The sequence below is a fragment of the Carettochelys insculpta genome, chromosome 3, assembly GCF_033958435.1.
Source record: "Carettochelys insculpta isolate YL-2023 chromosome 3, ASM3395843v1, whole genome shotgun sequence".
Classification (NCBI taxonomy): Eukaryota; Metazoa; Chordata; order Testudines; family Carettochelyidae; genus Carettochelys; species Carettochelys insculpta.
The window spans coordinates 43,698,915-43,723,545 of record NC_134139.1 but is presented as its reverse complement, the minus strand read 5'-3'; the positions used below and the strand labels follow the sequence as shown (position 1 = coordinate 43,723,545).

The window sequence follows — 24,631 nt, the reverse complement described above, 5'->3', positions numbered from 1 at the left end:
AGCACAGGTGCCAAGAGTGGCGCACGAGCCAATTTTCATCAGCACGAGAAGTGGCAGATCAGCCTCATCCCTTGAGTAATGGAGGGAGAAAGAATAGAGAAAGCAGAGGCAGAGCCTCAGAGAAGGGGAGAGGTAGGAGTGGTTGGTTTTGTGCATTTAGAAAGTTGGCAACTTTAGTGACAGAAGATGAAAAACTATTGCATTTCATCTTCATTGCAATTCCCAGCTGCTTTTTTACAGAAGATATTCAATAACACAGATCATAGAATGACAAAATGGGAGGTTACAATTGTAATACCTCATAAAAATGTCTCTGGTCTCCTTACACCCACTTACAGTAACATTTTAATTTTTCTAAATATCCAAGACAGGCATTTGTAACATACAACAAATATATGACCTAATTGTTATGATGTAACTTGAACTAGATGTTCTGTTATTACTATGTTTGAACACCACTGTTCCCCATAAAGATAAGTTTCTAAAATGTGGAAGTACAGCTATGACACCTAGATCAAGGGCCAGTACTGCTCCTCTTTCAGTCAAAGGAAGTTTTGCTATTGATTTCAATAAGAACAAATTGGGCACCAGAGACAAATTTCAGCCTAGATGTACGTAATAATGTAATGTGGGTACAAATTAGTCAGCAAATGGTCAGACAAGTAGCAAAGTAGTAAACTTGACATTGATTCCGTATTTGTGGATAGTGAAATTCACCCTTTTGCAGAAGGCCAGCTCAAGGCTCTTGGGCTGAAGTAAACTAAAAGTCACGGAAAGGCCTTCTGCTGGTCTTCTGGGGAAAAGTGAATTTCCCCCTTACAACACAGTACAGAGAATAATGGTACAGGTGCAAACTGAAGTGCAGAGCTGATTTATCTTACATATCCTTTTTTTGCTGCTTTTCCTTCTACATTCTCTTGCCTCCATTAGCATATACATTGCACTCATTTTGTACACATTGAATGCCAAATCAATATAAGTTTCTGTTTTCTAAAGCTTAATTATAATAGTTTTATTGCAAAGTACATGATTTTTCAATTTTCTCTTTATGCTCATATGCTTGTGCCAGCAGGTTGTCTGAGAACTCAAACTCAGTGAATACTTTGATGATACTGGTTTTGCTCACTGTTATTTGACTTTATCTAAACTTGTTTAATCTGAAAAATAAAGTTTTACATTTTGGTGAAAATATAACACCACACTCAAATCTTAGCCAACTGAGTTATATTTTAGAATGCCTGGGAAGAAGTAAAATAGTTCCCTTCACCTGTTTCCCCCCACCTCAAGAGGGATGAAAAAATATTTTACTTTTCCAATAACTCTCAACTCATTTTCTAACTCCCCAGGACTTCTCTCTCAGTAGACATATCTGTTAAACTGAACAGCGAGCATCTGCTTTGACCTCTTTTCACTATGTTCTCCCATATAAAATAAAGTGAATTGTCAGACAAAATGCACACACCAGAGGAAGTCAAAAAATAAAGTCACTAGAGGTAAGATTAAAATAACAAATGTGGCATTGTCTCAAATTCCAGTGCAGTAAGAGCTGGAAAAGATGTCTGGATCAAATTTAGGTCATGAAAAGAAAAATGCCAAGTTTGACAAAACCACCTGCTCCACAAGTCATGGTTTCAATTTCCTTTTCATGCCAAAGGAGAATAGGCTTTTACAGGTATTGTATAACAGAGCATGGCAATCACTGATATTTTATGTTAATGTTGACTTTTACATTAATATTGTATTTACTCCAATAAATTCTTATATTGTACATTTTAAAAACATATTTCAGTATTCACCAAGAGTAAAATTCACCCTTGTGCAGATGGCATCCCAATAAACCCTGTTTGAGGATAGGTGGGTCTTAAGGACTGGGCCTTTTGCTGCCTATCTGTATGTGGCAAACTAAATTTCACCCCATATGACTAATCCTTTCATGAAGTCCAATATTAGGCTTATCTGAACAACCTAGAGACTCGTTAAACTCACTGGAGTCTTTGGATATTCTCCATTGTACTGACAGTCGTTCAAAGCAACGGCATTGAGTTCAGTGGTATGACTCTGAATCTATATCACTGAAACAGACAACTGAATTTAGACAGCAGACCAATAGCTGTCTGTTAACAATGAGATCTGAATTATATCATGGTGGAGTGCACATGCAGCCACTATGGCACAGTGTCTTTGAAACTATGAGAAGGGTGGTCAATGCTTTTGAAAAGGCAGTCCAGAGGCAGTACCATCATAAACATTCTTGATTTTGTAGGAGTCAGTAGTCTCTATGTTACAGCTACACTGGAATGAAAGCTCCTCAGAAAAGTCCCAGCTGGTCATGAGTCAACTGACTTAGTCTTATAGCATTTGGGCAATGGACCTAAAAACTGATGCACGGATGTTTGGCCTCAGACTGAGCTCAGGCCCTGAGACCCTTCATTGTGGAACCCCAGAGCTCAGGCTCCAACCAAAGCCCAAGCTTTTTACACAGCAATTTTGCAGCCTTGTACCCATGAAAACATTCACACTGAATTGAATGAGACAAGAACAGACATTGTGCCCACAAATTACCGGTCATTCAGGTTCCCCTGCCCCCATAACAATTTCATTATACATCCCATAGGAATAATTTTCAAAAATTATGTCTGAATGGATTTGACAAGTAATTTTATTTCTGCAAGAATGATAACCAATAGGACTACAAAATCATTAAAACTGTGAAAATGTTATGATTGTAAATAAGCTTGAAGAAACATAAGTCATCTTGCTGCTAGTTCTATAAATAATTTTTCATTCAGTTTTTTTTAAATTCAGAAAAGCAACCAATGTTATATTCTTTAGAAAAGCGATACAGTAAACCTTCGATTTAACGGACGCTGATATAACGGACTTTGGAAACAAAAGACATGGTCTGACAGCCCCCCTCCCCACCCCAGCCCCCCAAAAAATGCCAGAGACTCACCAGAGCTACTGCTAGGGCTGGAAGAGCTGTGAGAATGGCTGGGGCCTCTGGGGCTGCAGGGGCCACCACAGTAGTTGGGGCCACAAGGGCCAGAGGAACAGGGGAGTTGCGGGGGAGCTGCAGCAGAGCGCAGGAACTCTCCTCCCCCCGCCTCATATGTGTGAAGTATGTTGGCACCCGGCCACTGCTTCCTACAATGGCAGTGAGCAGCAGCCATAGTGTCAGAGGCTGCCGGCAGGCTGGGGTCAGCCATGCTCTACCTTCGTGCAGGCGGCTCAGAGCTGGGTCTGGAGAAGCTGCAGCGCTGAGAGCTGCAGGAGGTAAAAGGAACCAGGCCAGCATTCAGCTTCTCTCCTGGTAACTGGGAGAGGGAGATGGTGGTCTGAAGAGAAGACTGGGGCAGGAGGAGGGAAGGGATAGGTGGGCAGAGGACAGGAGTGAGTGATGGGCTGGGAATGTCAGTGCACCATCATACAGTATAAACATTCGGGTACAACAGACTTTTGTCATTAACAGACACCCTTCCCCCCTTTAGTCCATTAAATCGAGGGTTTACTGTAAGAGTCTCTTAGTCCTTGGGGAGGATATACTGTGCCCATCTATATCTTTGTGCACATGGATTTTATTCTTATCAAAACTCTTAGGCCCAAGGGAATTCTTTTTCTAAATACACATCTAATAAAAGTGTGCAACGTTTCTGGAATTCTTAAATGGTCCATTTCAAAACATTCTGATACATTCCTATATTGACTTCTATGATTATATAAACATGACCTCTTGGAATGTGATGAAAACAATGCCTTCACTATATATTCTTAATCTTTTGCTCCCAGGCAAAAATATGCATATGGCTAGTATAACGACAATATGACATACTCTATGCAACTTTACGGAATACTCTTTTAAAAAAATAACAAAAATAACCCCAGCAATCAAAAGGTAAGCACTGAAAATTTCATTTTAGCAAAAGTATACCTAATTAGACCAGCTACATCCCACACATTGTATTTTTGATATCTGAAATGCAAAGTGAAATGCATTATTTGAAAAACATTTTAAGTGCATCATGACCTAAGAATATGAGTTTTGAAAGAGCAAGAAAAAATAAATTAAATTTTCAGATGTTGTATTTCCTTTTGTTTTCAAATTCAGTATCCCCAAAATATCCTTTTCCTATGCATCATCCTAACAAGTGCCCAACACACAAAAATGCCAGAGGCCAAAGTATTGCCGTCATCAACAGTGCTTTGAGTTCAAAGTGTGATGGATCTGCAAAGCAGGGAGTAAAGTGGCTCCCCCATCAACCTCCTGCACACTGTATATCCCTTTCTCCTGACTGCGCAAGGATTACTGTTCCCATCAGCCCTCTTCACTTTTCCTGGCCAAATAAGGCCATGGTCATGAAGTGCCTGGGATCTTGAGGGAGTGAGCATCCTGGCAGAAGAGAGCTAGAGAGAAGCCCCAAAATCTGTGGACAGAGCCATACTCTGAGCAGGATGTGACAACACAGGTCTTCATGGGATGTATATCAGAGCAGAAGCAGCAGCAACAGTTGGGCAGGGAACTAGTGTAAAGAAGCCCCACTGAGAGACATTAAATAAACCTGGCTTGGAATCCTTCAAATGCCTATTTGCTTGGAGAGAGACTGGACTGGAGAGGATACCCCAGGCACTAGGCCTGAAGAGCCCTAACTCAACTGGACCACGCGAGGGACTCAAACGGGAACTACTGTTCTGCACTTTGAACTGTAACTCATAAAGCCTCTGTAATATTTGCAATCAGTCCCTTTTCCTGCCAGCCCAAGTAAAATACCCTCTCACTTAAGTCCATGGCAAGAGCAAGAAAAGCCATTTATTTTAAATTCAGTTAAAAAAAAATCAACAATTCAAGAGCCTCAATGCATATGAATATGAGACAGTCCCTAATAAAAACATCAAACCATACCTTTTGTGACCCCTATTTCAAGAACAGGGCACAAGCATATACCACAATGCACTGCACATATTAAAGGCGGAGCTATCCAACATTTTGAGATCACATATTGTTTGCTTAGATATGAGTTCATTGTTGGGCTTTTAGATGTTCACTCAAAACAACAAAAATAGTCAGGAGGGCTTTTTATTTTTTTACTGTGCAATTATAGAGTCAGGACCCACAAACAAGTCCTTAAAGAGCCGCAGGTTGCAGATGCCTGGCTTAGCCGTACGTATCAGTGGTTACAGGAACCCAAAGTAGTGCTTACAGGCTAAATGTTGAAACACCTACAGCAGCAATAAGCTATCCAGGCTAGTGAGTGGGTCACAAGACTGGCCCTCCTTCTTCCCAAGATTGAAATCAGGCATGTGCACTAACCATGACTCCAAGAATGATTAAATACATTGCTCTCGATTCTCCTTCTTTGTCATCCCTTTTCAACCCAAAGTGACTCATTAGGGGAAAATTAAACTGCTGGCAAAAGTAACAAAGAGGCAGAGGGAGCGTATGTCTCTAACAGTTTTGCATGCAATCATCATGCACTTCACATGTGCCCTGGCTTTAAATGTCACTTCTCTTTTTGTCAGGGCTGCTCCACACCTCCCCTCTGCTGTAGGCTCTGCCCCCATTCCCTCCCTTCCCTCAACCCACCATGCAGCATTGTCCCTACCTTCTCCCACACACCCAGTCCATCCCTTCTCCTCCACCTCCCTTCCAGCATTTCTGGAGCACCACGAACCCACAGATTCACACACCATCCCTTCTCCTCAGCAGACCTGCTGCATTCAAGGTCTAGGAAGAGGAGCAGGGATAGGCACAAATTAGCTGTTTCACACTGGTCTGAAAGTTCTGGGAGGGTGGGGGAGGAGTAAGTAAGTGTAGGGCTCCCTGGGTGGAAGGGGCACAGGTGGAGGGGGAACAGGGAGTTTGTGGAGGCCCCATGTAGAAGCACTGTGGATTGCATGTGGCCCACAGACCACAAAGTTGCCCACCATTGACTTACAGTGCTTGCCTCTGAGACATGGTACTACTAGCACCCTAGAGATTTAGAAAATAGAATACCCAAAAATTACAGAAGAATTGTGGCATTGAATTTTTAGAACTTCAACACTTAAAAACCATTTCAGCCCTTCTCCTCACAGTGCTTGCTCACTTAGCTATAAGCAAGCACTGTGTATTGAAGTATTTTGGAATAAATAGACAATAAATTGAATGCAGAATTAAACAAAAATTCATAAACGGATACTTTGTAGCTAGAGTATTTAATTTTGAATCCAGAGTTTGAACGAAGTGCAAATTAAATCATTATGTAAGACTCAACTGTGAAACAGTACTTGAAATAAATATCTAGTACTGGAGAACTTTCCACTAATTCAATTCGAGAAAATTAAACATTTCAGCTATTGAGTTATTTTCAAAGGAATCTAAGGGAGGTAGGTGCCCAAATAATACTGAATTGAAATGGGATTTGAGTGCCTCACTGTCAGAAACTTTGAAAATCCCAACCTAAAATACCACCTAGATATAACAGAAAATATCTCTGGCTTATGAGTATCAGTTCCTGTTAGAAAGGACTGAGGAAGCAACTTCATTTTTATCAAGAAGTGACTGCTCAAATTTCTGAATCTATATGTGGATTACTAACAGACTTATGTGGAAAGATATTTCTGTCTCCTTACTTAAAGAAGCACCCTAGCTTGCTAACAAGGAAGAAATTTTATCTTTCAGAGTGTGTGCAATTAAAGTGAAGGATGGAATGATGCCAATGAGAAAGGAACATTTTATCACGAAGAGGCGAGCAGGGGCACAGCAGGGCTTAAACGGTGGACAGGGGTTGTTTTGGACTTTTCCCAGGCTGGGAGGCTGGGTAACCTGGCCACTGCCCGTCCCTGCTGCCCTGTCCCCTGACCTTCCCCTCATCAGTCACCAATGAATTTATCTTAACCAAGAAATTACTTACGCAACTTCTTCTAAACTTAAATGCCTCCTCCAGGTTATATTCTTGTTGTTGCTTATTTAATGTGCATTTCTGAAACAGACCTACTGGTGTTCTCTAGTCTGTCAACAACCGATCAAGGTTCACTTACTAACACTGTTGTTATGACATAACCCAAAAGCTGACCATGAGTGAGTTCTGACTAGTGACAGGGTGGCCCAGTGCCTAGGCCCTCTTGCTGGGGTGTGGGTCTTCAGCCCTACCCAAGAGTCTATTGGATAAGTTTGTGGCATGGCCCCAAGAATCTAGCTTCCCTTCCAGCAGGAGAGAGGTTCCCTGGGAGGAGCTTCCCCCGCCTTTGTACGTGGGGGAGGGTCCTGAGACTCTGCCCTCCGCCGGCTGATCGGGTGGCAGCTCTGGCTCGGGCCCTACTGCCTCAGAGCCAGCTCCTGCCTCTTGGTTTGTCAGCACCAAACTGGGCTGACTTCCCTCCCTTTATACTCCTCCAGGCCGGACACTGGCTGCAGGTGAACCGGCATGGGGCTGACTGAGCAAATAGGCCTTGTTTTACGCCTGCCCTGCCTGGCCTTCCTCTCACACTCACATATAATATATTATTTTAAAATTAAACTCACTGAACACTTTAAGATGTGTGTATGAAATGTTATAAATGTGCACTAGAATTCTGTTCTTAAAGTGCATTTGACAAACACTGCATAAACTGGTTGCTTTAGAGAAAGGATGCCAGGCACAGACCATTAAGACATATTAAATATAAAGTGAACTTCAAGCTAACAAGGGCAGGGGGAGGTAACAGCTCAGCTATCACCAGTGAGGACACACCAGTGTATAACATTATCGTTAAATACATGCATTAACACCATGAGGAATTATACATACTCACTGCTATTATGCAGTGAAGTATATATACCAAACACAGGAAAAAGCATATTTTCCTCCAGACAACAGAGAACGTACCTATCTGGGAGTTCACCGGGGTCATTCTGCATAAAGCAACTGGGCAGCAGAAGCCAGGATGTTAGTGTTAGGGCTGTAATCCATAACAGCGATGGCAAAATTGCAGGACAGGTGGTAACAAAACTCCTTACTGAACTAGGATAATTCCCACAGGGTTACAACAATAACATATTCTGTTCAAAATGTTCATGTTTTGGGAATTTGCACCCAAAGTACATTTTGAAGTATGCATTAAAAGCAAATTGCAAGGAAGTCCCACAGAAAAAACACTGGACCCAGGGGTTTAATTAAGCCTTAACGCCACTGCATAGTCATACCAACTGAAAAAAGGGCCCAGAAGATTTGACAGCTTTTCTTTTCAGTCCTCCATAAACATCTATTTACATGTCTGAATGCTCCAAGGAGCCTGAGAAATTTTATTTGAATATGCTCTTTATCACCCACATACAGGTCGAACTTATCTAATCTGGCACCCTCAGGATATGACCTGTGCCGGATGAGAACCTTCTGAACCACAGGAGGTTAACATTGTTTAGCAGCATTGCTAACACCTCCAAAGCTTACTCCTCCTAGACATCCTTCAGTCTGCGTAGACTATGGATCATGCCCTTCGTAACTCCATTTAAGATCATCATTTACAGCGTTGACTGTGACTGTGGAAGCCTACACGAGAGTGACGGTCCTTGCTACATCTCCTGCATATGTAGCGGGTGTCTGGCAGGTCCTTTCTACGGGCTCGCTTCTCCTCTGCCAATGGTCCTGATCTTCATCTCACCCTTCTGAAGGCCCTTGTGTAGCTCCTGCTTCCAGCTGCTGCAGTCGTCTACCAGCTGTTCCCAACTATCTGGGTTGATGTCTACCTCCTTGAGGTCCCTCTAACAGACGTCTTTGTAGCGCAATTGGGGGCTTCCGGGAGGTCTTTTGCCAGAGGCTAGCTCACCATACAGGATGTCTTTTGGGATCCTTCCATCATTCATCCTGTGGACGTGGCCAAGCCAGCGGAGCCGCCACTGCCTGAGGAGGGTACGCATGGTTGGAATTCCAGCTTGATCGAGGACAGCGCTGTTGGGCACTCTGTCCTTCCATGATATCCCAAGAATGCGCCTGAGGCAGCGCAACTGGAAGACATTCAGCCTCTTTTCCTGGCGGGCATACAAGGTCCAAGACTCGCTGCCGTAGAGGAGGGTGCTGAGGATGCAGGCTCTGTGGACTTGCATTTTGGTGAGAATGTACAGCTTGTTGTTGTTCCACACTCTCTTGCTAGGTGTGAACAGAGTTATGGCTGCTTTTCCAATCTTCCTGCTTAGCTCAGTCTCCAGCGACAGGGTGCCAGTGATGGTGGACCTGAGGTAAGCAAACTCGTGGACGACCTCTAGCATATAGTTGTCAATGCTGATTGATGAAGGTTGAGCAACGTTTTCTCTAGGCTGATGGTAAGCCCGAAGTCCTTGCATGCTTTGGAGAACTGATCCAGCAGTTTTTGAAGCTGGCCTTGTGTGTGTGTCACTACAGCAGCGTCATCTGCAAACAGCATGTCTCTAATGAGCACTTCCCACACCTTAGACTTAGCCTTCAGCCTTGCAAGATTAAACAGTTTCCCATCAGATCTTGGGTGCAAAAAGATGCCCTTTGTTGAGGATCCAAAGGCAGGCTTCAGAAGGAGTGCGAAGAAGATCCCGAACAATGTCGGAGCAAGGACACGTCCTTGTTTGACGCCATTCCTGATACTGAAAGCATCCGATGATGTGCCATCATATTGGATGGTTCCTCTCATGTCTTCGTGGAAAGACTGGATCATCTTGAGTAGTCATGGTGGACAGCCTATCTTGTGTAGCAGTTTGAACAGTCCATCCCTGCTGACTAAGTCGAAGGCCTTGGTTAGGTCGATGAAGGCAATATAGAGTGGCTTCCTCTGCTCCCTGCATTTCTCCTGCAGCTGCCTCAGCGAGAAGACCATGTCAATGGTAGATCTCTCTGTGCAGAATCCGCACTGTGATTTGGGATACACCCTCTCAGCAATCTTCTGCAGTCTGCCGAGGATGACGCGAGCGAACAGTTTACCAGTGATACTTAGGAGGGAGATTCCACGGTAAATGTTGCAGTTACTTCTGTCTCCTTTGTTCTTATACGAGGTTACAATATTTGCATCCCGCATATCCTACGGAACCCCACCCTTTCTCCAGCACAGGCACAGCAGCTCATGTTGGGGTTCCAGGAGTGTGTCCAAGGCACACTTGATTACCTCTGGTGGTATACCATCCTGGCCTGGGGCCTTTCCTACTGCAGTGCTGTCAATAGCTTTCTTCAATTCAACCACAGTTGGTCCTGGTCCAGCTCGTCCATGACTAACAGGAGCTCAACGGCATTGAGGACTGTATCAACCACAGTGTTCTCGCATGAGTACAGTTCAGAGTAGTGCTCGACCCATCACTCCATCTGTTTGGCTTTGTTAGTGATGACTTCACCAGATTTGGATTTCAGGAGGTGCCGTCTTGTTCTGGATGGGTCCCATTGCCTTCTTTGTGCCCTCATACATTCCCCTGAGATTACCAGAGTCAGCACAGGTCTGGATACTGCTTCATAGCTTAAGCCAGTAATTGTTAGCATAGCACCTGGCTGTCTGCTGTACTATTTTTCTGGCTACTCTGAGTGCTTGCTGGGTACTCTGACTCGGTGAGCATTTATACTCCAGAAGCACAGCGCACTTCTTTTTGATGACTAAAATCATCTCATCAGAGTTAGTTTTGAACCAGTCATTTGTGTTTCCAGCTCTTCTTCCAAACACTGACAAGGCCATATTGTAGATTGTGTCCCTCAGATGCTGCCATCTGGATGTTGCATGAGCACCCCCAGGGCTGCTGCCCAGATTCTCCTCAAGGGTCTCTCTGAACATTTCGGCTTTTTCTGAGTTTTCCGTCTTTCTGAGATCAATGCAGGGCCTTCCAGTTGGTTTAGAATGGTGCAGCTTCTTGGGTCTCAGCTTGAGCTTGGAGCAAACTAGCAAATGATCTGTATCGCAGTCAGCACTATGGTAGCTGCGTGTCAGGAGGACGTTTTTGAGTTTGTCGCGTCTGGTGATGACCAAGTCTAACTGGTGCCAGTGTTTCGAGCGTGGGTGTCTCCATGACACTCTGTGCTGTGGCTTGGTTCGGAAAAATGTGTTTGTGATGCACAGAGTGTGGTACATGCAAAGTTCGAGGAGACGCTGTCCATTGTCATTCATTTTTCCCCGCACCTAAGTGACCTAGGCAAGAGGGCCACGAGTCATGATCGGCTCCAACTCTTGCACTGAAGTCACCCAAAAGGTATAATTGATCACGAACAAGTATTTGCACTATGGCAGCACTAAGCTCGTCATAGAACTTGTCCTTTGTTTCTGGTGTGGCGTTCAGGGTTGGAGCATAAGTGCTGATCAGGTGGACAGGACTGGCACAGGTTTGAAGTTTGACCTGAAGGAGTCTTTCTGATCTGCCCATGATTAGTTTCACCATTTGCAGAAGGGTGTTTCTGATGGCAAAGCCGACACCATGCTCCCTGGGTTCCTCTTGGGCTTTGCCCTGCCAGAAAAAGGTGTAGTCCAGGAATCCCGAAGCTGCGAGTTGCATCTCCTGCAAAGTGGCAATGTCAACTTGGAGCCTCTTCAGTTCCTCGTTGATGACAGCGGTCTTTCGGGTGTCGCTGATGTCCTGAAGATCTTCAGTCAAACCAGTCAACGTGGCGCATACATTCCAACAGGCAAGCTTGAAACTTTGATGATTTCCTTTTCTTAATAATTTTCTTGTTGGTTTGTCTGATGCTCATTTCAGTCACTTGTCAGGTTTGGAAACCTTAAGCCTCATGCACCCAGTGAGACAAGTGAACTGTGGCGAGACACTACTCTACTAGCTGTGGGCTGCCCAGCTTAAGGAGGGCGGTGACTGTCCAATGAGATGCGATGATCTCTCCCACCGTTGGAAGCAACCCCTGGCGCTCACTCTCTACACCAATCGAGCAAGAGCTTATAACCGGTATCTGTTGCCTCCTGTGTTGGTTCAATGCTGTTAAGCAATGCTGGAGTACCTCTCCAGGCGCGAGCCTGGGCAATTTTTATGGAGACCCTGGGCTGCCCAGACACCAGCCCCCCCCCTCCCCCATTTCAGCTTTACTGATATAGTCCAAAGGAAAGGATAACCTCTACGTTTGGTACCAGCTCAGCTGCAGGAGTTGCCAGGACAGTGCCAGAAGTTGACACAGAACCGCCTTCGGACTTCACTCCGGATTTTCTGTCAGGGTTTACTCCCTTAGCCTCACTCCTTCCCAGGATAACCCACAAGGCTGTGGGGCCACAGCTTACTGGGCTCTTAGAAAACATCTAGAGGTAAATTACAGCTAAATAACAGCACAAAACACTCAGAGCCAGAATTGGTGGCTGTAAACAGACTTTATGGGACCACAGGAAACCTGGCCATATCCATCATAAATGGTCATCCAGCTAACTAAAATCATGCCGGATTATGGATGTTGCTGTACAAGAAAGTTCCAAATTAGAGAGGTTCAACCTGTGGTGTTGTCATCAATGCCAGTTCACAGCACAATATATCATCTGATTTGCAATAGAAGAAGGGAAGACTGCTTGATCCTTCAATATTTAAGCAGAAAAATATAATTTAGAGCTTATCCCTGCCAAGTAAGTCAGGGCTGGATCACAAAGACAAGGGGGAAGAAAGTCTCACCTACTGATGAGATGACTCCTAATTCTCACCCCCACAGCAAGGAGCCTGATGAAAACAGCAGGCAGGCCAAAAGACATTCTAGCAAAATGTAAATACAAGATCAGGCTCTTTTCTCTATAGATCAGTAAGTGTGTGAAAGGAAAGCACAAAATGGGCATTACTGCAATTAAGAACCATCTTTCTATCTGAAACGAACACAGACCTGTTATCCAAAAGTAAATCAGCTAAAGTAGGAACAAATTATCCAAGTTAATCTGAGTAACTGAAAGACAAGTGCTTAAAAATAAAACCAAACTACAGATTTAAAAGGACTATCTTATAAATTAGTTCCGAGAGAAGAAAACATAGGTGTAGCTATTATAAAACTGAAAAGTTTAATGACAGATTATTCATCTCCCTAACCTAGTAGGCATCCTTCTCTACTTCTTTGCAACAACATGCTAGTGTTTCCTTTTCTTAATTACAATGCAACCACTCTACCCCACCTGCCCCCAGCATTCATCTCTCCCACTCCACTATTGGACTCTAGAGTTCCTCAAGGCACTGGTATTTTTATTAGAATATGCAGCAGTTACACTAGGCATGTTAAGAAACAACTCAAATTAACACTCCATATCACTGTACTGTTTATAAAATATTGGCAAAGGTTCCTCTGACCATCCCTTTCTGTTATAAAGTGCTCTCATGCACTGTTTGGGAGATTCCAAGTACTGTAAACAGCAGGAAGTAATCTTTGGAATTTGCCAAGTTAAAAAAATAAATAAATAAAAACCCTTTGTAATTATGAATAAAGTGAAAGAAAGGCACAACTTTACAAAGGAAGTTGTACTCAATGGACAGGAAGTTGCTAGTTGCCCCAGTTGAAAAATAAAATGACCCAATGGAATGAACATGAGGGTGGACACCAGGAACTCAATTTCCAGTTCCAGCTTTGCCAATCAGTTGTGATTTGCCCAAGGCCACATTTAACCTCTCTTACCATCTTCAATTCCCTATCTATAAACAAAACAAATGTTTTGTTTTTTTTTATTTGCCACAAAGGAATGTTGGAGAATTAATAAAGTTAGTGTGCTTGCATACTGTCTTGACAACACAAAATACTGAGTGTTGCTAATAAACATATTACAAAAAGAGTGACATTTTAAAATTTGATATGTTATTGCACTTTAACTGGTTACAACCGTTACAGCCAAGCACATTTCACATGCTCACGACTTTCCAAAGCATGTATTGTTTCGGCTCAAAATTTCCACAACCGATCTGTAACTAAAGGTGAATTGTCTTCTGACGGTGTGAGCAAAATCTCAGCCTGCTTTGAAGTTATTTTCCCAGTTTCAAATTGCTCTGAACACAGATATTGTTTTCTTTTAAAGTGGAACATTACAACTTCACACTTATTACACAATAAGGATGCGATTGCTGAGCAGAAAAGTTTAGTAAGTCTGAAAAAGACTTATTTTAAAATAAAGATTTAAACAATAAAAAGAGAGAGTAGTCCAGGAGACAAGCACCTGCTTTAAGTTGAATGTGGTGCACATTTACTCACAGACTTCTAACAGCAAAGCAGTTTGGTTACTTACAGGAATGCATAAACTCACCCTCTGAAGTAGGAATAGATTATAGGATCAAGCAGCTCAATAGAGGTGCTGAAACTTGCAGATGTGAGCAAGCAACATATTGCCAAACTATAGCGTTTATAACCAGAGTTTGGAAAATACATCTGTATTTTCCTAAGAATGCACACAATAAGCTCCAGGGACCCTACTGCCATTGTGTGAGGTAAGGGAGTTCCAAGTCCTAGCACTGAAACAGATGTAGGGAGCTCATCAGCTGCTGCTGTTAAAAAGAGGGTATCCTTCAGCAAATGCCACCCCCTGGAACAAGGAGCACTAGAGGCCCAGCCACCCCTGAAGAGTGCTCTCTGTGTAGGGGGAAAGATGTCCCCTAATAAATACAGCCATTCCAGTACAGAAAAAAAAAATATATTGATAAGGACTCAAACATCTGCTCATTTGGGGGAGAGAAGCAATTGCAGGTTAAAAACTTTGATTTCGGCAAAATCCAAGATTTTTTTTGTTTTGTTTTGTTTTTTTAAAGGTTTCTAGCTCTTACAGCTATGGAGTTAGCCTTCCAAAACTAAGCTAACATAGTGCTACCATCCTCCCTCTTCTGATGGACATCTCCAGCACCTCTGGTGCTATTCATAACTTTGCCAAGTTGCCACCAAGTGAACACTATTAGATTATGTCTACACCACCTGCTAAACCTGCTAACTCTATTGTTGAAACACGCTCCCGTCAACTCCAGTACCTCTACTGCAACATGCAGCTTAAGCTAAATTAGTAGTAGAGTTTCTCCAGTCCACCCAATGTGATGTAGTGACTACAACAAGTCAGTCTAAGTTCCCTCAACTTATTCACATAGTTGAAGTTCCATCACTGTAGTACAGATCTGTGCAAAAGCTGAAGATATTCACTGATGATGGGGAGTGAAAATCAGACACTGAAGTAAGAGGGGAGGAATAGAGAGAACAAGAATGTTTTCTGTAATAATCTTCTGTTTGTTAGGTGTCTGGAAAATTTTTCAAGCCATATGGATAACAGGGGGGTGGAAAGATATGAGACTGTGCGTGAGAATGTAGGTCAGTAGGAAGAGCAGAGAAACTGATTATTAATTATGCTTATAGCAATCGAAAGTGGCCTCAGTGCCTCACAGAACTCCGGTTGCAGTTCTCATAGGATTAGGAGACCCCAATCCTACAATGGCAGCCGTGTGACTGACGCTACGTCTAAACTAGAGCATAAGATTGATTTTAAGTCACTTAGCTCAATTTTACAATGTTTGTCTTCACTGCAAATATAATCAGGCTGATTTTAAAGGTGCTTAAGGTCAACTTTCTCCCCTCGGCCCTCCGGCATGGCATAATGCCAAGTTTGAATTTAAAAGGTCAAATTAATGCTAGTGTGGAAATAATGTTACTTTAAATCAATTTTATTGACCTCAGGGGGTATCCCACAATGTCCAGAATGTGCACGTTCTGTCTGCTTTCACCTTCACTGCTCTCCAGGTGTGCTGGAAGTAGGAAACAGGAAGTCTGGCTATTTGAATTCATTTTCTTTCTGACCAGTGTGGTGATCACATCTTGCCTTGAAAGAGAGCCCCAGCCTGGACCCCACAGGAGAGCCAGGATCTCATTTCAAAATGTGGTGGCTTGGCTGCAGGGACCAGACAGTGGCACAGCAGACAATGGCATGCCCTGCCCTGCACAGGGTGATGCTGCCTCCCTGCACAGAATTTAGCAACAGAAGCCAAGAAACTTCTTTTCTGTGCTTCACATTTGTCCAGCACAGCCCCAAACCCAGGCACCAGGTGGCTGATGGGCTAGCCCCCACCGCACCACACTATGTGGCTAACCCCCCGAACACCACACCACACAGTGGCTGTTCAGTGTGGACCATGCTTCCGGACACCAGTATGTCCTGGCTGCGTGGGGTCAAGGCTTTTGTGCTTCATATTTTCTGGGGCTCACCAAGTGCCAGGGGGCTCCCCCAAGGTGGCAAATATTTTTGAGGCCTGCCCCCTCCCCGTGCCTGGGCAGACAGATTGAACCACATCAACAGGATACTTAGCTGGTACACAGTCAGGAAGAGAAAAGAGGTATAAAAATGAAAATGTCATGCAGTAATTTTTAATGTACTGAAGATATTTGACTGTCAACACGTTGCAATTAAATGAAATACACAGTGAACCAAAGCTTTGTGTCTTTAAATTGCTGGAGCTTGGTGAGGTGGGTATTTTTACCCCTCCTAGTGACTTGGTATCAGGGAGGGTTTTCAGCACTTTAAATAAATACTCTAAGTAATAGGAAACAGAAATATTTCAGTCTGATTATTTAAATATCTAATTGCTGCAAGAAACAGACACATTTATTTCATTTGACACATTTTGGAAGACATGAGTATTTGAAAGACTGCATTCAATATAAAGGAAATTGGGAAGAGAAACCATGTTCTTTGTGCTTTCTCGCTAATTAATCATTCTATTATATAATCCTTTAGTTTTTAAGGCATTTTGCCATACAGGTCAAAGATACAGAACCTCACTGAAAAGTGAAAGCCACACTGCCCACTGTGTTGGAAAGTCTCACACAGGAAACCAACAAGACACGAAAAATGCTAAACTGATCAATGGCCCAGTGTCTGTTTGATTTTGTGGATACTCAGCAGAAGGTAGGCAATCCAAGTGGAGAGCTGGAGTCCTTGCAGTAGCTTCCAGTTCTTCCCAAGACCCATAGCAATAGTGTGTCTGCTTGGAATTTTGCAACCACTCCTGACCCACTCACCTAGGGTTCTTTACACAAGCAATAAAAATGCTGACCCAGCCAGAATTATTTTATGCAGTTAATTCTTGCAGATATACAACGGAAGATACTATAGGCCAATGTGTCCAAAATGTTAGCCACTAACCACATGTGGCTATTTGGCTGGTTGAGTGTGGCTAGTTGGTTTGAACAGTATTTTCAGAAAAATATGGCTAGTTCACTGTAACAGTAGCTACTACAGTGCTTCAAAACTGGTTGGACACCATGATGAGTATGGCCATTCTCAAACTCTACCCTTTCCCCACTATGCCCTGCCCCTGAGCAGAGCCTGACCATGTGGTTCTCTGGAGCCAGAAGGATGTATGCTCCTGAGTCACTACTTCCTACTTCTGTATCTTTGGGAGGTTTTCCACCCTATCCAGGCCCCTATCTCATCCACTTGCAAATGTCACAACATGAACAGCAGTCAGTTTCCTTCACACTCTGATCACTCACACATCAGAAAGATATCCGCACCCCAAAAAAATTCACTTCTGCACACAAAATCAACTTGAGAAATTCTCATTCTTGAAGAAAATTGTGAGAGCCAGGAAACAGGAGTTTAGAATGGAATGAAAATCCAATGGTTAATATTATAGAATTGCTACTTTCTCACAAGCTTGTAAGTAGTTAACCCCCAAATGAAGCATTGAGAGCTAAGCAAACAAATTTACTAGTTACACTAACATCAGGTAAGTGAATGCCTTACACATTCATTGTCTAATAAATAATAATCCAGATTCTCCGGATTTCACCACAAACCCTCACTATCCAATTTGTAGGTTCTGACTTTCGCATAGAGTATTCTGGTGATGAATGATTGTCTAAAGTTAACGGACTAGGGCTACATTTTGGAGTGTCAACTGCCCTCCCCCCAGGTAACCAGACATCCCCAAAAGCAACAAGTTGTCCTGTGGCACCTTTTATTTTGGAGCATAAGCTTTTGTGGGCAAAGGCCCACTTCCTGCATCCATCTGATGAAGTGGGTCTTTGCCCACAAAAGCCCATGCTCCAAAATATCTGTTAGTCTGTAGGTGCCACAGGACTTATCATTTCTGTAGATACAGACTAACACAGCTAACCTTCTGATAGAGACATCCCCACCTACTCCATAGGTACTTACGTTTAGTGCACCTCTGGAAGCCAGGAGCTTTGCTCCAGCCATGACAGCACTGCCCTCCACAAACATTCACCCTTAAATAAAGAAAGGAGACAATTCAGCACCAGGCCTGGCCAAGCTCTGGATACTGTACCTAGGTGTAGGGCTCTCAAAGCAATGCTCCCCAAGTCCACAGTGCTCATAGCTGGGCCAGAACTGCTTCCACAAGATACTATTCCACACTGGGGTGGGGGGTCCTGGAAAAGGCGGGAAGAACTAAAGACCCCAGGATCTGAGCACTCCCCACGATCCTCCTGCCTATAACATATGTCAGGGGCCGGCAGGGATCAGTGTGCAAAGTCCACAGGAGAAATCCCCTGGTTTGAAAGACACAAGCGCGCTAACGCCTAACAGGCGCTGCTTGAAGTTAGTAGAGCCGTTAACGGAATGGGGTCTCGCGCCCCTGGCCCCTCAGAGGGAACGGAGGGGGTGCACACAGCGGGGTCCACAGGCTCTTCCTTCCCACGTGACCTGACGAGCCGCCCCCACCCCGCTGCAGGGGCATGGAGCGGAGCACTCGGAGCGGGCCTGGTGGTCATGCTCGAGGCTTGCCCCGCGAGTAAACCCCCACCAAAGGCGGGTTCTGACTCTCCCCGCTCCACACTGACCTCCCAGGGAAGAAGGATAAGCCCCGCCCCGCTCCGCCCCCCTGTAAAGATCCACCAGGAGGCTAAAACGAGCCCCACGCTCAGGTGCGGGGGCGGAGACAAAGCCCTGCGGCGGGCGAGGAGGCTGTGGAGACGGGGCCGAGTTTTCCCGAGCTGCTGCGGGAGGGCGAGCCCAGGAAATGAGGGGTGGGCAGGTCCGGGCCCGGGCCCGAAAGGACGAGGAGGTCGGGTGTCGCCTCGTTTTCTCGCAATCGGTCAAACCACAACAACGAGCGAATAACGTCCCGCTCTCACGGGAGTCGCCACAGCCGGCACCGTGCGCGGGAGAAGTTGTGCTATGTGCAGTTACCTCGCACCCACCCCCTTCCCGCCGCTCAAGCCTCAGGTGCCTTCCCCCTCCAACCTCCCCGCCCGGGTGAGCGCAAAAGCCACTGCCCGCCCCTCCCGCGCTGCTGCTGCTGGGAGGTCTGAGGCGTGCACGCGTTTGCACGGTAACCTCATTAATTCCGCAGCCTCCGCTGGGACGCTTCCAGGAGTGGGGGGAGGTGAGCTCGCCTTACCCCTGCAGCGGGTACTTCTGGTGACCCGGCGGGCTGGAGCTGTTGTTGCTGCGGGTGTCCCGTTGCTGCAGCTTGGAGCGCTGAGCCAGCCTGGTTGGCTTGGCGAAGGGGGCTGCTGGGCCACCGGGCGCCTGATGGAGCTGCACGCTGGAGCCCAAGCGGAGCTGCATGCTGGGACTTCCCGATTTGCTCATCCTGCGAGTCCGCTCTAGGGTGCTGCTGCTGAACCGGGTTTTCAGCTCGACGTTCAAAGTGCGCTGCTGCTGCTGGACCCCGAGAGGAGCCGAGCTCTGCAGCCGGCTGCTGGAAGCGCCCGCCTGGCCGGGGTGCAGTACGTATGTGATTCTCCTCAGCCTTCTCTTTTCAGCTGCATCGAGCGCCGGTGACAAAAATATACATGCACAGAGCAAAAAGCCCCACCTGATCCAAGTCATCTCCATTGCAAAAGCCCCTGCAGCCGGCCAACTCCACAAAGCTCCCGGTGCACGGATTTCCTCTCCTCTAGAGTTTGTGTGTGTGTGCAACTCACTGTGCCTGCGATCAAACTGCACCGCCCCCGGGGTGCGGGCGCTTCCACTCGCCTTTCCCTTTTCTTAGAAGAATGGAACTTACTCCCCCCCCATTCGCCCCCAAAAGGTTAGGAATTCTCAGCAAACAAGTTGTCCCATAGAGCAGGAAATCTTTGTTAAAGAAGAGCAAGATCCGAGCAGCAGCAGAGGAGGGAGGAACAACAGCAATGGAAGGGGGCTCTCAATAAAGAGCAGATGTTTAAGTTGCTAGAGCTGCCAGTGGTCTCTCGGTGTGTAAGAAATACTCTTTAAGCCAGATCAGGCTCAAAAACTCTTTTTAAAGTTTCTCTGCGAGAGAGAAGGAATATGCAGCTGCCCCGAGTGTCAGAGCTGAACAGCCAATCTCGAGCAGACATGACGTCAGGCAGCAAATCCTAATTGGGAAAACCATAAAATGGGGCTGAGACTTCAGTCACAATACACTTTAAAATACAGTTACTGTACGTTTAGAGAGCCACAGCTAGGGGCTTTCTGCCTCCCAACTTTTATAAGACAGGGACAAAGAACACAATGGAGTCATTGAGGGATCTTTTACTTCTGGCATTTTACTAGTTAAGAGGGCTGATAGTGTGCTAATTAAAGATGTTTTCCTATACAAGAATTTCCCTGTAATGTACACACGCATACATTAGCTAAATAGTGGTGTAGAGACTGTATAGATTAATTTGAACGTATAAAATGGTATAACCTGATGCAGATGCATCCTCTTATAATGTACAACTTAAATGTGTATTCTTAATGCCCGCATCACACCTCAAAGGTACATTTTTTGCCAGTGACTGCTATGTTACTTGGTTAAAGAAGTAACCATTTCACAAAGTAAATGTTATTTAGTAAATTATTATTTGCTAAGAGTTGGTTGAATTTTAATGGTCCAATTGATCTTTATAAAAACATTTATTGTGTGTGCTAAATTAGGGAATATGGCTAAACACAGTCCAACTATGCTCCAGCTGAGTAAAAGGGTACATCTGTATGGATTAGTTTTCTGGACTGGGGCCTAAAGCTCCAAATCCCACAAAGTTTTATACACATGGTTAACTTCACATATGTAAGCAGTCTCATTGAAGTCATTGAGATTGCTTACAGGTGTAAGGATCAATACATGCTTAAATGTTTGCAGGATTCGAGCCTTGGATTTTAAATTCCTCAAAGCAGGGACTATATTCTATTTTTTACTACAGTGAACTCTTTCACATCTGACATTCTATTGCTTGGAACTCTCAAATAACTGACATTTTAACCATAAGTAAATTTTAGTTATGTTTCCCATAAGTACAGTATAGTGAAAGTAAATACAACATATACAGTATAAGCTTACAGTGTTACTACTGGTGGTAAATAAAATACTCTGCTTCCTTTTTTGTTTCTTAATATCTAATCTTATTTTTCTTTAGTGTTATGCATTGCTAGGTATACCTCTCTATTATCCAGAATATTTGAATAGCCATCAACCTGCTGGTCCCAGGGGTGCTGGGTATGAAAGAGTTAGTTTTACTGTACGTGATCCTTTATAAAATAAAGACACATTGCTTTTATTAATCACTTTCTTCAGTATCACAGATAAATAAAAGAAGTCAAAGTTAATATGGTACCCTGAAGATTCCATCCTTTGAAGTATTTGGGATCTAATATATGAGAGCCACCCACTATGCATCTTCATGCATGGGAAATGAAACAAGGTGTTGGGAAAACAGGATAAAATCTTTCATGTTACCTCAACCAAAAGCTTGCAACTCCAATCTTCCTCCTTTAGTTCTCCTTTCCAGGATGTTTAAGAGTTTGAGCCTGGCCCCAGCTGACTGGATTTTGTGCTTAAAAGCTATTGACATAGCTGCTCAACTCTGTGTATGAAATAGAAGCCATTCAAATTGACATGGCTACATGGAAGAGTTGGTATAATGAGCATAACAGCTCACTCCCCTCAAGACCTCATCTATTTAAAACTGCTCAGATATAAATAGATGCTTAAAATAGATGAGTTTAGGGTTGCTACATTCACACTACACCAGAACCACATCAATAGCTTCTGCATTTGTTCCTCTCCCTCTACCCAACTAAGCAGTGATGCTTAAAGATAAAATGCTGCCAGTACAAGAGGCAGGCAGGTAAAGGCTACATCCAAAACAGCCCTGGAAGTGCTAGGTGGTACAGAAAAACCTAAACAGGGAAGATACAGACTGGAACTAGCTCCTACTTCTATAACTAAACCATTAATGGCAAGACCATCTCTTTTCCTCACCTCACAGATCCTGTACATCTGCCATTAATGCAGAAAGTTGTCTGTGTATCCAAAATTACAATGCATAGTTTTTAGTGTCATACCTACAAAAATTTTACAACTACCTTTAACTGGTGTGGGGACTGCATATGAAGAGGCAAACTGATGGGATGGTTGGGATTACTGAAATGTATAGGGCTGTTGCAATTCAGAATTGCATATAATTCTCAGGGCAAATGCAAGGAATTATCTGGAACTCATTGACTCATCTACATGTCAGATCTTGGATCCAAAATTCTCTTTGCTCTGTGGATTAAATCTAGCCTTCTCTGCAGCTCTAGAGGGTTCCTAGACAGTAGAGTGGGAGTGGTTCTGCTGCATGAGAAGGTGAGTCAGGATACAAGATTGACATCTGGCCACAACACAAAGAGTAATATAAGAGCAGTGCTGAAGGAACTATATACAGACCCTCAGAGGCTACTCCCACCATTGACCTGGAGTATCTTCCAGGGAGAGGTGCCAAAGCTATTGTATGACCTAGGAGGGATTATTCCTCCCCTCCCACATACACAAGTCAGTGCCCTGCCTGCCTTCTCAATTGGGCACTGGGTTCTACACTGGGGCCTAAATGAACATAATTCTATTGATGCCTAACAAGGTTCTGTGTAAGCAGCAATTACATAATACAAGTTATGTTCTGCCTTAAGTAGACCCTAAAGCAGTGGTGGGGAACCCCCAGTCTAGGGTCCAGGCTTGTCTAAATCTGGACCCTGAGGCTCAGGGCTCCCCTCCATACCATCCAGTCTGCGGCAGGGTGGAGGGTTTGGGACCCTGAGCCTTGCAGGCCTAATCAGGCAAGCTGCAGTCCAAATCTAGACCATGAAGTGCTCCTGGCTCTGGACTCCAGTGCCAGTTGCTGTTCTCCCAGGCCAGGGAGCAGCAGTAGCCTGGGCAGCCTTCAGGGTGGGTCTGATTGGTTGGAGTTCTGGTCAATCAGAGTGGTAGAGGGTGGTGCCTGGGAGCATTGTGGAGGGGTCACAGAACCATGTGCATCTGGGGATGGTACAAAGGTAAGTGCAGGCTCATTGCCCAGACAGCTCCTGCACCCCCTCCCATCCAGACTCCCACCCCCTTTTCTGCACCCTCCCTCCTTCAGTCCTCTTGCCCAGACTCCCCACCCATATCCTGCTTCTGCCCCCCTCCCTCCCAGACTCCTAACCCCCACCCTCACCCCTCCTTTCCAGACCCCCCACCCCAAACCCTCCTACACCCTTCCTGTCACCTTGACCCTCACCCTCAATGTGTTCTTGCACCCCTTCCCACCCAGACACTCACCCTTCTTACACTCCCCTCCCTGCCCAGATGCCCCACCCACAGTCTGCTCCTGCACCCCCTTCTGGCCCAGATCACTCACCCCCAGCCCACTTCTGCCCCCTCCCTCCCTCCCAGACCCCCCAGTTCCCAGCCTGTTCCTGTACCCTCTCTCCCTCCCTGCTTTCCATACAGTTGGGGAACTCATCAGTGACATGGGTGATTTTTTTGGTTTGGGGTTTTTTTGCTTCTCACTTTGACTGATCTGTTCATGGGTCAGCAGCCCCCCAACCTAAAAAAGAGTCCCCACCCCTGCCTTAGAGGAATCTCACCTTGAGAGACTTGTCATAGAGCTACCAAGATTTAACATTTAACCAACATAGAAATTATGATAAAAGATATGACAGGCTTTGAATGTACAGTAAGGTATAAAGTGCAAAATCAGATGTGTGTGTGATTCTAGTGTAAGAGAAAACTAAGTCTGGAGACATACATTTGTTTTGTAAACAATAGACATCAGAATTGCTTGGAGGGAAGTTTCCCACATAATCTGCTAGTCTCATTTCAGCAGTAGAATTGCCATCTAACAATTCTATTGATAAAAGGTACTACCAGGATTTCTGTAGTTTTGAATAATAAAGTCAGGTTATATTCTGAACAATAACTACAACAATGGCCACGTGAAAGGCCAACGTTTTAATCTGCTATATTGTATTATTAAACCAAAATGTAGACATCCAATGAGAAATACAAAACTGTTGGCAAAACACTGTGAAGCTGTTAATCAAAATAACTGACAATGTGAGAATTACAGCAAGTAAATAAAAGTGAGAAGGAAAAATAAAACTTCCAATTTTCAAATCACAAAAATAACAGTGACTCACCTATATCACACCAGGGCTATGTCTACACGTGCCCCAAACTTCGAAATGGCCATGCAAATGGCCATTTCGAAGTTTACTAATGAAGAGCTGAAATGCATATTCAGCGCTTCATTAGCATGCGGGCGGCAGCCGCGCTTCGAAATTGACGCTCCTTGCCGCCGCGCGGCGCGTCCAGACGGGGCTCCTTTTCGAAAGGGCCCCGCCTTCTTCGAAGTCCCCTTATTCCCATGAGCTCATTGGAATAAGGGGACTTCGAAGTAGGCGGCGTCCTTTTGAAAAGGAGCCCCGTCTGGACGCGCCGCGCAGCGGCAAGGCGCGTCAATTTCGAAGCGCGGCTGCCGCCCGCATGCTAATGAAGCGCTGAATATGCATTTTAGCGCTTCATTAGTAAACTTCGAAGTTTGGG

The 24,631-nt window shown here is 44.7% G+C and overlaps 1 protein-coding gene across 7 annotated transcripts in view; it reads right to left on the bottom strand.

Moving 5' to 3' along the window:
* The window catches only part of LTBP1 (latent transforming growth factor beta binding protein 1), a 336,231-nt gene extending 315,069 nt beyond the window's left edge, over window positions 1-21,162 (bottom strand). For 2 of the 7 annotated variants that reach the window (XM_074989699.1, XM_074989704.1), the window contains exons 1-2: window positions 19,241-21,154; window positions 18,037-18,107 (exon numbers count right to left, since the gene is read on the bottom strand). In XM_074989699.1, coding sequence (XP_074845800.1) covers window positions 18,037-18,107; window positions 19,241-19,680 — 511 coding nt within the window. In that variant the 5' untranslated portion in view covers window positions 19,681-21,154. Of the gene's footprint in view, window positions 1-18,036; window positions 18,108-19,240 lie in introns of those variants that run through there. The other 5 variants (XM_074989698.1, XM_074989700.1, XM_074989702.1 and 2 more) reach the window with 5 other exon arrangements.
* Window positions 21,163-24,631: the final 3,469 nt, after the last annotated feature.